The following is a 14,035-nucleotide window of genomic DNA, read 5'->3' on the forward strand; positions in this document are numbered from 1 at the left end:
CCCTCCCCTCCCCCCGGAACAATTCGGCCCCTACACTGATCTCTAAGCGACCATCAGGATGGCAGGGACCTCGCGCCCTGGACTCTGCGTGCGGGCAGGGACTGCTTGGGACCCTCCCGTCCGGCCTCGGGCAATTGCAGTGACTTCCAACCCACCCCCACCCAATTAGCAGAACCCTCTACAAAACCCGCGAGCATCCACAGTGCTTCTTTTGCCTCCAGGAGACACTGTCACCTGGGAGCCCTGTCCTCTGCGCCAGGGCTCCGGGGGCCCCGGTACGCCCCCAAATCCCTTGGGGAAGGTGGGGGCGCAATTAGTTTCTTTCAATTAGTTTCGCCTCTTTGTATAGACCCATTCAAACTGTGGTGTAATCCTCCGCGCGAGGGGGAAAGTAGTCCCAACCTTGCGTTCAATTTCTGTTCTCGCGTCGCGCATATTTTACTTTTTGAAGCCGGTGGGACTCTCAGTGGGGCCCTTCGGGGAATGTGGGGGTCGAGTCCGCGGGGGGTGCCAGCAGGTGAGGGGGTGGGAGCCGTGGCAGAGGGAGGGGGCGGGGAGGGCAGCTAACTCCTTGCTATTGCCTAGAGAGATGGATCATGGGGCGTAGAGAGATTGCAAACCTCTAACCACGTACAGTGGGCGATACGCGTCAACCGAACCTGACCAACGGAAGCCCGGAGACCCTCCCCTCGCTCCCGCCCCGTCCCTCGGATAGACGGGGGCGCCGAGCCAACCGGGCTACCGCTCGCCGCCCGAGTGCGCCAGGAGCCAATGGGAGCGCGCGGGGGGCGGGCCTCCGCGCGCCGGGTTGGGCTGCGCGCGGCTTCCCTCCGCGCGCCCAGGCCCCGCCCCCCGCCTCCCGCCCGCGGCTCCCGGAGTAGTTAGTGCCAGTGAAGTGCGGCCGGCGATGAGAGCGAAAGTTGCGCTCGGCTCGGCGCTGGGGGCTTGAAGCGGCTCCGCGCGGCCCCGCGCTCCGCCCGCCAGGGCCGCCCCCAGTCCCAAGTCGCGCCCGCCCGCGCCGCGTCCCGGCGCCCCTCCTCAGGAGCCCGCCCCCGCCGATGCCGGCCATGGTGGAGAAGGGCCCCGAGGTGTCAGGGAAGCGGAGAGGGAGGAACAACGCGGCCGCCTCGTCCGCCGCCTCGGCCGCCTCAGCCGCCGCCTCGGCCGCCGCCGCCTCCGCCGCGGCCGCCGCCGCCGCCGCTGCCTCCGCCTCAGCCGCCGCGGCCGCCGCCGCCCCCAATAATGGGCAGAATAAAAGTTTGGCGGCGGCGGCGCCCAACGGCAACAGCAGCAGCAACTCCTGGGAGGAAGGCAGCTCGGGCTCGTCCAGCGACGAGGAGCACGGTAGGTGGCAGCCGCCCCGCGCCGCCCGCGCCCGCCCGCCCGCGCGCGCTGACCGCCGTGCTCTGCTTCCCCGCAGGTGGCGGCGGCATGCGGGTCGGACCCCAGTACCAGGCGGTGGTGCCCGACTTCGACCCCGGTGAGTAGCGCCCCGGCAGGCCGGCGGCCCGAGGGGGCGGGCCGCCCCTGGACAACTTTCTTTTTGTGTGTGCGCCCTGCGGTCCGCACGGGAGGGAGACACTCTCACCCCGGAGTGCCGAGCCGCCGCGCGCCGCCCCCCGGCCGGGCCCCGCCGCCCCCCGCGCTCCCGGCGAGTCGCGGCGGCGTGCGTTCGGCCGCCCCGCGGGTCGGGACGAGCTGCGCCGCGGCCGGGGCCGGGAGTGGGCCATTCCGGAGAGTTAGCATCCCGCGAGCGCCCGGGACCCGGTCCTCCCCCGGCAGGGCTGCCCCAGGCCCTTTCCTCCTCCTGCCCGCCCTGCGCCCCGCGTCCCCCCTCCAGCCCGGAGCCGGCGGAGTGACGACCTCCCCCAGTCAGTTGGAGAAGTGTGCTTCCCGGGGCGCCTGCCCGGGCACAGGCTGGCCTGCGGCAGTTTTAGGACCTATTTGTAAATGCATGTGTATTTTTTTTTATGTCTTCTCCTTTGGAAGGAAGGGATTATGAAAGAATAGAACCTGCAGAAGCTTTAGCCCAATGAACGATTTCCACCCCCAAGGAATCCCTGCACCCTAGAATGGAACATGTAGTTCCCTTGCTGCTGCTCCTTGTGCAGGCAAATTTAAAGTGGTACCAGAAAATCCAATCAGACAAAGGAATTCGTCAGATTTTAATGCATGAGAGTCTAGCCCGTGTCTGTGTGAGGCTGTTTGTAAAGATTGTTGGTATAGAAAATGTTTTTGAAAGGCCATGGGTTCCCCCTGCCTCCCGAGAAATAAAATTCAAAAGAGAATCTCTTAGAACTGGAGCTAACAGTCTTCCTGGATGCAGGGCTGTGGAACTGGAGGTTCTCTATGTAGGTTATACCTCTAGTTTATTCGAGAAAAATGCATAAGTGCTTTTCCTTGGAAACAGGACTGCAGAAAATTGCACGGATCAAGTCCTTGAAAGAGGCGATTGCTCTTGAGCTGTTACTGAAGTACTAAACTCTGGGTGTTCTTTGAAGTGAAAATACACAGGGATCCCTGAGCGAGCTCTGGGTGCTCTGGAAGTAAATGACTTTGCCCATATTTGACTTCCAAATTTTGGTCCGTGGATTAAATCTCTTAAGTTTACGTAGTCTAACACCCAGAATTATATATACATTTTTAAACTCATGTTAGTCTTTTTGATAGTTTCCCCTTCCTTCACATCTTCCTTTTTTGGTAGTCTCTTCTCATTTATAAGAGTGACAGGATAGGATAGAACTAGAAGACTAGGCTTTTTCTTTTCTATACATGCCTTCTCCATTCCTTGGTTGGCCACCAGGGGAAGCATACTGTTTTTTGGTTACAGTTGACCCTATCTTCATTTTGTAGGTCAAGTCCATCTTTGTTGTAATACACAGAGCATAAAGGAAAGCTTGTCACCAAGTTTCCCCTACATATTTTTAAAAACGGGCTTGCACAAATCTTTTAGTAAATTGGTCGGTTTTTGATACTTTTTAGTTATATTAGTTTAGAAAGCTTTATTTAAATATGTTGGGCGTGGCAAAGGAAAAGGGCATATTTGATGGCCGCCACCACAGGGATTAGATTTCTGACGTTCTTCTAAATAGTGATGTCTAGTGCTGCACTGTTAGTAAGGAGCCTGACTTCTTTGGAGTTGTTCTTTTCTTTGAAACAGCAAATGTAATAGGATCTGATTTTGAGCTGTCCTTGCATTTTTGTTGGAGTAGTTACAAGCATAAATTTGCTAGAGACCTGCCATTCAAAAAGTACAACATTGTAAATGTTTTGTCCCATAGTCTTACTGCCAGTTGTGATTGGATCTTGGTATTAGCATTTCAAAATTTCCTATTTTTTCTTTGCTTTAATCTGGAAAGGTATCTAATTGGTATGAAATAATTTCAAATCCTGTTTTGCCAATCTGAGCAGTAGGACACATTCCTAGATATGGCTGAAAATTATGGGACTTTAGTGTTTCCTAGGAATTTATTTTTCAGGTGTGTGGTCTCATTTAATTTAAAATCTAAGGGAAGAGAAAACTTCCATTTTGGAATAGAAATAGTCACCATGATTATTTCATGGTAAAAAAAATTTATTTCATGGTAAAAAAAATCTTTAGGCTTAAGATAGGTTCTTTCCCTGTGTACAAATCAATAATAATATGGATTGAGATTGTGATTGTTACTGCTTTTCTTTTTTTCTTTCTCCCTGCCTGAGTTTTGAATGAATGACCTTCCTTCCTTCTTTTTTTTTTTTTAACCAGAGTTTGAACAAATAGGTGAATGTGAAACTCATCAGAAAGCCCTTTTTCCCCCCTCACTTTGGTAAAGATGTGTGAGTGGAAGTTGATTTTAATTTTTTTTTAAGTCATATTTATCTACATTATTCCAACTTGACCCTATTTAGCTTTACAAGCAAATGGTTGAAACTAGGGCTACCTGATATTCTCTGTATAGTCCAAGGAAGATTCATTTTTGTATCCTTCACGCTTAGGGAATGAAGTGGATACAGCACTGTAGTCTTGAAATGTTGGTCCAGTTCTTCTGTTTAAGACCAAGACGAAGTCAGTGGCCTGTAGCATAACTCAGTAATTAAAAGTACCATCTATGTTTACAATGACAGAAAAAATTTTATCAGTTAGATTTCAAAACAAAGAGTAAAATGTAGTTCTGTGCCGTTAACGTAGGCTCTCTTCCCGGGTGGCGTCCATGCTGTCTGTCCATACTCAGTGCCATATAGCATATGCTGAGTTGTTATTGGTTTCTGTTAGAAGTTGGTGATTGTAGAATAGAGGAAGGGAGGAATGCCTGTTCTGTCCTACCACTGGTTAGTTATTTTCTACATTTGCAAAGGATAATTTCTTGTGAAATGAGTGATGTTCTCTGTACAAAAATGTGAAGGTTCCCAGTAAGCATGCAGAGGCAGAATCTGTAGCCCGTGTATTTCTTTGCTCATTTGTTTGGTACTCTCCTCTTTGTTGTCTTCTAGCTAGAGAAGCACAGTGACAGGATTTTAAGGTTGACTCAAGTTCTTTGTTTTCTGAAGCATGTGTTGTTATGTCAACTTCTCTCTTGGTTTTCAGTATCACAGTTCACTAATAAAATTGTGATTCTTACAGAAGAGGAAGTATTAATGGTAAATATTTTTGTGGTAATGGGTCTTTAAACATGCAACCTGTATTTGGAACATCACATTCAATAGACTTAATCACATTTGAAAATTGTCATTGGCTCAACTGTCGCTTCTCAGTTGACTTGTATTAATAAAACATGTTATGCTTTAATGTGGGATAATTTTACTGAACAAGGTGTCTCAACCTGCTTTTCATTTCTTTTTACTGGTAGTTCTAATGTACTTCTTTGAACACATTATTTTCTGTGTTTTAGTTTTATCGTAAAAATCAATTTTATAGATATCCTAAGATTCATAAGTTATGGTGAATGGTTCGTGATTAAAACATGCGGAGGCAATGTTCACCCACATGAGCGGTTAGGGTGATGATGAATCCTGTGAGTGATCAACTTAATTAAGTAGTGAGGTAGGGAGACACCTAACCCTGGTTGTCGGGATTGAATGCCCCGTGTCTGTGACAGAGAAGGTGATGTAAGGTAGAGCTGGTCGTTTTCATCTCTGGGAGCCTCAGTTTCCTTAATCATGTATCAGGTTCCTTTCATCTCTAATAGTTTATAATTATGTCAGTTATAGTCACCTTTTTAATTTCATGTTTCCTTCAGGAGCGCTATAGACTAGACTGTGAGAGCTTGGGCTGTGAGAATCGTGAAAGCTGTCTTCAGAGGTTCCATGTATAATTTAAAAGTAAGGCTTCTATTTATTTACCCTCTTACTGTAATGGAAAACAGTGATCTTTACTAAGGAGTATAGGTGAGTGTTTATATTTAAAACAGAACAGAGAACTCGAAATCACTTTCTGGTAGAGGGACTCTAGCAGCACAGTAAAAATCTGAAAAAGGTAGGAATTAGAGATTGAGTGCTGATCCTATGATTTGGACTGAGTTAATTTCCACAGCTTTAAATAGCCTTTGTGGAAAATATTGAGCCTAGAAATGATAGAGGTATAGTTGCAATATAACAATTTCTTCTGTTTCGGGTTCTAGAAGTCTTATGAATATATATACAAACTCTGGTTGAATTACGGTGTCTGTCGATTTCTTTAAATGCAATATATTAATGTTGATGTAAGGCGGCAAAAAGTGTTTTGTTAAAATGTTTGAGAGAAATAAGTATTTTAAAATAACATTAAGATGTTGAAGTAACAGTCCTATTTTTTCAAATTAGTCAAATTCTGTAAAAGATATGGATCTTAGTAAAAATTGCACACTAAGACCCAGTTCTTAGATATTTCTGGATTTTCCTTCCCTCAGTGAGAGAGAAGATTATAACATCCATGTAATCCAAACTTCTTGTTGGTGAGGAAAGTAAGGCCTGGACAGTGGCTTGTATTTGTCTTTCAGTACCTAATCATTGAAACTATCTCAAGGTAGGCTTGAGGCCCAACTTTCATTGCCTTCGATGTTTCAGAGCCTTGTTACTGGGTGCAATAATTGGGAACCGTAATATGTGTCTAATTTTAGAGTCAGAAGTAAGAGTTAAACTTTGAAAAATTAAAGTGACTAGATAGTTATTGTGCGTAATTTGAATGTCTTTGCAAATTACCATAAGGTAGGATAGAATTATAAAGATAGATTTATTTAAAAAAACGTTCAAAGAGAGCAGAAGCTAACACACAGCTATGCACCCACCCCTGTAATTAAACACCGTTCCTGTTAGGCCCTGTCCGCCTCAGGTGCAGCTGGGGGCCAGGTCCTCCATCCCGCCTTCGCTGACTTGATTTTGATGTACGTTCCTCCTGTCATAGTTCTTTTGCAGCCTCTGAGAAGCATGTGCCAAGATAGACTTAATGTGCAGGAAACTCATAGCTGTAAATGCCTCTGAAGGATAGACAGGAGGGGAAGGCGGAGGAGAGATGGCCAAAGCCTCCGTCTGCTGAGGAAACAGAGAAGGGGGACTGAGGCCGGGTCCAGGAGCCTGGGGAGAACCTCCGCCAGCGCCGATCGGTGGAGGGGCCCCGGGGCAGGATGGCCCTGCTCTCGAGCCGCTGTGTTCAGTCGCCGGCCTGGCCTCCGTCTGCTTGCCGCAGTGGTTCCCAGGGTGCCAGCCTGCGGGGCGTCAGCTCATTACACTCCTCGGCGCTCCCGGGGCGGCAGCATTCCCGTGCTCGTTGTTGTACTCCACGCGTACTTGTGTATGATCAACAGTGTGTTGTTATTGTCAGTCATTTTTTTTTGTAAATGGAATTAATTGTGCATATAAATTTTGCAAAATTATTTTTTATGCTTCGATGCTTTCCAAACAAGTACATGCCCACTAACAAGGCACATGAGTTCTTTTTCTTCACCCAGTTTTCACCATGGTGCTAGATTTAACTTTTTTCAGTGCTATCCTTTTGTGGTTTATGCTGGCATTTTTTAAATTACTGGTGAGGTTAAGTGTCATGTGTTTTTTGGTTACTCGGGTTCCTCCTATGAATGTATCTTTTGCTACTTGTGTATAGGATGTTGGTCTTTTTCTTACTGATCTGTGTGTGTGCTTTATATATTTGGATTCTAATCCTTTGTCAGGGTTACATATATAGTTTTGGTTTTCTCTTTGGTCTAGGGGGGGTCGATTGAGTTTTTTTTTTTTTTCCCAATTAGGAAGGAATAAAAATACATCCCTGGTTGAATATATTTCTGCTCAGAGATTGGTCTTGGTACACAGCCCCTGTCATATTTGTCACCAGGTCCCCTAATTTCTAAGATAAATGTCACTGAGAATTGACATGTCTCAGTCCCTTTTGTGTACTAACCTGACCAGTTGACTCACATGACTTGAAAAGCTCTAATTTAATTTCTGTCCAGCCTGTAGTTAATAGCAGCATACTAGTTAGAGGTTAAAGTTAGAGCTTTAGTTTCCATAATGGTCAGTTAGTTTCCTACAAAAGGTATTAATGTGCGACGGAAATTCCCCTGTCTTATGGATTTGCTGCTGATTCTACAGGAATAGGCGAGTGTGTGGATGGGGAGGTGCGACTTGTCATTAATAGACGCCTTCAAGAGAAGGCCCCATCAGTGCCAGGCCGGTGTGGTGCTTGCTGTGTGCCAGGCTGGTTGGAACACTTTATTACGTAATAATAAACACAACAGTCTCAACAATCATAGGTAATTATCTCCATTTTCCAGATGAGGTAACAGGCGCCGGGATGTTTATTGTTTTGGTAACCTAATAACTTGCTCAGGGTAACCCGTTCTCTGATGCCATTAGTAGTAAGATGTACCATGATTTTATGTATAATTAAAGAAAGAAAAATACCAAGATGCCATAAATTGTGAGTTGCACACAGATTTCATTCCCATGTATCTCAGGGAAGAATGTGCCAGAAGTCCTCTTGAAGAAAACATACAGGAGCAGAGAGTGTTCCGGGTCTGTTCGTGTGTTGCTTCCATGCGGCCTCAGGTGCTGCGCTTTTATGTGTGGGGTTGCCAGAGCCTGCCTTGTGTCCAGTTACACGCCGCCTCTTCCTGGCAGGGAAAATGGATGAACTGGGTGGTTTCTGGCTTGGTTGACTGGGGCAAGTTGGAGTGAGTTGCTTTATTTCTGCACGTGTGTTGAAATAGTCATGTTCAGAGCCTAAAATACAATTGCAGTTTTTTTTGAGGGGAATGATTTTTTATGATTGTATGACTGAAGGTTACAAAGGACAGTGTTACGTTGACTACCCGTTAGTTTAATGGATATGAGTATAATATTTAAATAAATTCCTCCCTTCCAATATGTTTTTCTATAGGTTCACATTGAACTTGAGCTATGGAATGAATTTAAGAAACATGGCTTGAATACAGCGTGAAATGAAACAAATTAAAATATCTATGAGAGCATTCTAAAAAACCCTGGATTTCACCTGCACAGCTAGCTGTCTGGTTATTACTGGTCAGGAACTAATTTCTTCCCCTCGCATGTTATTCTCATCTTCCCTCCCTGACCAAAAAACAGGAACCAAACTAACCCTGCCTGCCCCTCAAACCCAAAGTATATATTTCTTGGTGTTATTATTGACTTTTTCAAAGACCAGATACTTAACGAACATTGCAACTCTTTTCTAATCGAGTCAAATGTGAAGTTTGCGTGTTTGATTTGATTATAGTGTAATTTAACTAAGGACTAATTTTTGTCTGCCCAGAATTTCACGGCTAACTTTGGATTTTAACTGAGGGCATTTGGAGAGTCTCTGCCTCTGAAGTTGGGCTGCGGTGACCCTTCTTTAGCGGTTTCATCTAGTGGTCAAGAAACGCTACCTGATGGTCTGATGTCTGAATAGGTTAATTCAAACTTTTAGGTCGGCTAAACATTCTGGTCACTGAACTTAGAGTATTTCTGTGCTGTTTCTCACACACACACATGTATTCTCACACCGAAAGTTACAGTGTCTGCTTTACTTCACCGGCGTGGACGCCTGTGGGCTGGGGCTTGTCTGCCTCCACCGGCAGCATGGAGACGTGGAGATCAGCGTAGTGGGAGGCGAGGAGCAGGTGCCTTGGGACCGGGCAGCCCTCCGGGCGCTGGGAGGATCGTCCTGGGGGATGGGGGCCTGGTCGTTGGAGCCCCCAGTTCAGGTTTATCTTCTGACTTGTCAGAGCCAAACATGGTTTCGAGTTTAATGAGAACATGTGCTTCGTTTGACTGACTTTCCTCGAATAGACATTTGATAGTTATGCACCAACTTCTAATGAGTTTGTATGAATTAGAGACGCACATCTTGCTTAGATGCTTTGTTAAAAAACTTTTTAGTCAAAGTGAAATTTATATAACAAAATCAGCCGTTTTAAAGTGAACTATTCAGTGACATTTAGTACACCCATAGTGTTGTGCGAACACCACCCTGTCTAGTCCCAGAATGTTTTTGTGACCTCAGATGACAAACCTCATACCCTTTAGGTAGTTACTTCCTGTTCCCCTTCCCTCCCACCCTCATACGTCACCGATGACAGCTCACAGAGCGTGCTGTCAGATACGGGGTCGCGTGCTCCCCGGAGCCCTTCCTGTGGTGGAGGGTGGGGACTGGAAGAAAACAGGAACGAGTTTTAGATGAAATGCTCCTTTGAACCTTAAAAAATACCAGGTGTTTATGTTTATGATTTTATGGTGTTTATTAATTTAAAATTTATTGTATAATATGTAAGATGCAAGTGTTTTAAAAGATTACTTTGAAAATTCTAATTCTTAAAAATTTCAATCTAGATTTTCTTTCTAATTGTCTTGAGCTGTTCGGTCCAATAATTTAGCCACAGCTATATGTAACTAAATTTAAATTTATTAAAATTAAATAAAATTAGAAATTCAGTTCTGTCACACATTTCAAGCCCTCAGTAGCCTTAGGTAGCTAGCTACTGGCAACTCCATTAAAGAGTGCGGAATAGAACATTTCCATGCTTCCTGAAAGTTCTTTTGGACAGCACCGATCTAGAAGTTCTGATGAATTGAAAGTTTCATTGTTTTTCGTTTTTGTAATTAGTTCAGAAGTTTTGCCTCTTTAATTATGGTACACGGTGAAGTGTGATATTGCTTCAGTTGATAAATATGGTGGCCGTGTACTAAATTCCTCTAGTGGAGTATTTGTTAAAATACTGCCATTAAAGTAGTCAAAATAGGACTTCTTGAGAAAGCAAGTAGAAAGCTTCTTGAGAAATGCAAAGCTTGGGAGAGTTTTGTTTCTCGAGGTGGTTATTAACACCTGATTAAACTAAAAAGATTATAAAGATGTATGGCTATACTGAAGATCAATGTAGGATCTAAAAAATCAACAATATAAAGGATCAGCCTTGTTTTGATAGATAAGGTTTTTAAAAACAGCCTTATCGAAGTATAATTGACACAGAATAAATCATACATATTTAAAGTGCAGTTACATGTATATTAGGCTGTTTCAAGTCCCATTACTGATGCTTTTCAGTTTTTTTGTTTCATTTTGAATAGTTCCTATTGCTAAGCTTTATATTTACTAATCTTTTCTTTTGCAGTGTCTAATCTGCCTTTAATCCCATCCAATATTGTTTCATCTCAGACATTATAGATTTCCTACCTAGAAGTTTGATTTGGGTCTTTTTATTTAAATGCATTTCATGTCTCTGCTTAGCATACTCAGTCTTCTAACTTCTTGAATAGATATTGAAATAAAGTTATAATTATTTTAATGCCCTCGTCTACTGATTCTATCATTTCTGGGTCCATGTCTGTTGATTTTTCTCATTATGGGCTGTCTTTTCCTTCTTTGCTTGTCTGATATTTTTGTTCAGATACTAGAGATCATGAATTTTACTTTGATGGATGCTGGATATTTTTTGTATTCCTATAGATATTCTTGAGCTCTGTTCTTAAGTTCTTTGGAAGTAGTTTGTCTATTCCAGACCTTGCCTTTAAGCTGTGTTAGGTGGGGTCAGCGTGGCAGTTGGTGTGGGGCTTGCTTCCTTCCGCTGGGCCGAAACTCTCCTGAGTCCTCCACTTGGGAGCCCCTAAATTCTCAGGGTGTCCTACTCCTGTGTGAGCCCCTGGAGCGTTTTTCTTTTATTCTTTTAGGTGTTTCTTTATCCAGAAGCCTCAAGTATTTTCACGACTGGTTCTGGTCAGTATTTTGCTGACTGCTCAAGGGGAACCCTTTGCGGGCTTCTGGGGTTCTCCTGTGTGGCTCTTTTTGATATTTTGCCCTTCAGACTAGCCGCCATGGCTTCCCTGGACGTAGCTTATCTCCACTCGGGGAGACTGCCTGCCTTTCCCGGGGTTCCTCCTCCCCAGGCTGCCAGTTAGTTCTCAGTTTTAGGATTTACTTGTTTTCCATCCCTCAGGGGTCATCGTACTCTGTTACTTGGTTTCCAGTGTCTTCAAAATTGTTGATTTGTCAGGTTTTTAGTTGTCTGAGCCGCTGCAGGGTAAATCTGGTTCATGTCACTCCACTTTGGATGGAAGCAGAAGCCTAGATTAAAAAAAAAAAGAATGTAGAGGAATTGGTTATATTTCCTTTTTGTTAGAAAACACATATTTATATGCTTTCTTTTACCCCTAATCTATTTGGTTTCTTCTTGAAGTTGTTGTGGCTCTTAAACTTTCAAATTTGGATTTTATGTTCATGGAAGAATTCTGTAAATAGAATAATAATGCTTTTAGAAACTAGAATACCACATTTTGTGTTGTTTATGAAGCCACTACAAGATGTAGTAAGATGAGTACTCGGATGTGTGTTTGAGTACGTGCGTATTCCTTTCGAAGCACTTCTTAAAGAATTTTCGTTGTTTCCTAGTCATTTTCAGCTGGGCGCCTTTTTGATTGTTGAACATCTGGCGCTTTCATATGCCGTGTGTCGATACACCCAAACTGAACTAAGGTTTTTCTACGTTAGCCGGTGAACTTGGGTGTCTGTTCTGTTCGCTGGAGCAGGTCAGTTTCCATGGCGTCGCCGTTTTCGCTCAGCATCGTTTGCGCAGCATAGGTTGGGGGGGGTCGGGGTGCAGGCCCCTTCCCCTGCTGTAGAGCCGGGTGTCCACTAGAATAGCTGAGCTTTTATTTAGTTTCCGCATGTTAAGTTTCTGGATAATTTTTTAAGTAAGAGTTTTATTGCCGTAAAAAAGTTTTAAAACTACACTTTCTGCCTTGTTAAGAGCAAGTGGCAATGACAGAGTGCAAGTGTTGGTGTACCAGCGGTTCGAAGTGTAGGTTCTACAAACCTTAATGCAGTTGAGACAGAGCTGATGATGATCGAGCATTCTAAAAGCAGGAAACTTTCGCCCGTACTAGACGTATTCCTTGGTTGACTGTTTAATTGTGAAGGAAAAAACCAATTTAAGAACATTACAAAATTGGAATTATACTCTGGAAAAGTAAGATGAGATGTAGTTAAGTGTCTTTTTAGTTTTTAGCTTTCCAGGAATATAATTCCCCTTAAGACATGTCTATTACCTTTTACACATTCCATTTTTTTTTTTTTTACCTGTTTTAGGAACTCATTATGTGAGAAGGTGGTGCACTGCTTCTACTTCCGGTGGCCTAAGAACACTGACTTTTCTGTTATAGGATGTTAGACTTATATGGTTTTCCTAAACGTCATGAAATTGGCTTTTTTTTTTGTTTATGGAAAACTTGAACATACAGAAAGAATAGAATATTAACGAACCCTATATGTCCAGCCACTACGTTTAATAATTTTTAAGATTTTTGCCATAGTTGCTTAATTAAAAATGCTTTAGTCAAAGTTTGGTAAATGTTCTTTTAATTGACATTTATACGTTACAGAAAGTAAAGTTTTATATGTATTAGACCTAATTATGTATTGGACAGTTAATTATTTTCCATGGTCATAAAATACCCAGTCTGGCATGATAAACGCCATGCGGTGGAGGTATGTCTTTGCTCTGAAATCCTGGGGCTGGGTGGGATGAGGCGAGGTGGTTGAAACTGGGTGTGGAGGGCATGGCTTTCCAGAAGTGCCCCTTACAGGGGTAAGTCTTGCAGGGCAGATGAAAGGAGCATCCTCCAGGCTGAGGGAGCCATTTATTCAGATCCTGTGGATAGTGAGGGCTCGACTCTCTCAGTGTGAGACAGTCGAAGCTTGGGGAGGTCACCGCTGAGGCGGAGGAGGCTGAGGCGGTGCCCGTTGCATGGGCCCAGCCACAAGGGCCTTGTGTGCCAAGCTAAGGAATCGATTTTTTCTTTTTAAATAATAGCTTTTTAAAGATATTATCCTACCATAAAATTTATTCTTCTGTGTACAATTTGGTGGTTTTTAGTATTAGAATTGTGCAATCATTATCACTATCTGATTTCATATTTATTACCCCAAAAGAAGTCTTGTACTTATTAGCAGTCGTTCCCCATTTGGAATTTATTTTCAATGTTGCTTAATTTTTAACAACCATAAAGACTCATGTCTCCGATATGCATAAAAATAGCACAACTTCCTTAATGTTTGTACTGTGAAAGCAGTAGTGTAACATTTTTATGAAATTATACATGCTGTATTGACCATGCATTTTAAAACCACACTGCTCCAGTTGGGAGAATGATAGTTCTTTAGTGTGAGTAACACCGGAGAATTGTAAGCCAGAGAGCGCTGTGAACGTAATAACAGTTTGGAAAGATCATTATTGTTGTGTTGAGGAGGGTTTGGGAAGGTAGGGAAGACCACTCATTCATTCAGAAACTTTTAAATGTGCATCTGCTGTGTGCCATACACTGTTCTAGGCACTGTGAACACGCTGGACATCCCGGGCCTCACGGAATTCAGATCTCGTGAGGGGAGCTGGGAGAAGGGTGATGCAGGAGGGGGACGAGGCCGGGTTGGAAAGGTCTTCAGTTACAATAAACAGACTCATGACACATTGGCTGCAGGAGCAGAGCTCCTGGGAGGCCGCAGTAGCTCCTGGATTTCTGGTTTAGCTGACGTGGTGATTGATGGTGCCATTCACTGAAACGGGATATAGGAGCTTGAGATTAAGTGAGAAACCTGCAT

General features: G+C 44.0%; 1 protein-coding gene across 3 annotated transcripts in view; it reads left to right on the forward strand.

Moving 5' to 3' along the window:
- The first annotated feature begins 875 nt into the window (after positions 1-875).
- The window catches only part of RCOR1 (REST corepressor 1), a 97,860-nt gene continuing 84,700 nt past the window's right edge, over positions 876-14,035 (forward strand). Inside the window, exons 1-2 of one of the 3 annotated variants that reach the window (XM_036239502.1) lie at positions 876-1,344; positions 1,421-1,480. In XM_036239502.1, the coding sequence (XP_036095395.1) occupies positions 1,059-1,344; positions 1,421-1,480 (346 nt within the window). In that variant the 5' untranslated portion in view covers positions 876-1,058. The remainder of the gene's footprint in view (positions 1,345-1,420; positions 1,481-14,035) is intronic. The other 2 variants (XM_036239500.1, XM_036239501.1) reach the window with 2 other exon arrangements.

The sequence above is a fragment of the Rousettus aegyptiacus genome, unplaced genomic scaffold, assembly GCF_014176215.1.
Source record: "Rousettus aegyptiacus isolate mRouAeg1 unplaced genomic scaffold, mRouAeg1.p scaffold_m13_p_3, whole genome shotgun sequence".
NCBI classification, from domain to species: Eukaryota; Metazoa; Chordata; class Mammalia; order Chiroptera; family Pteropodidae; genus Rousettus; species Rousettus aegyptiacus.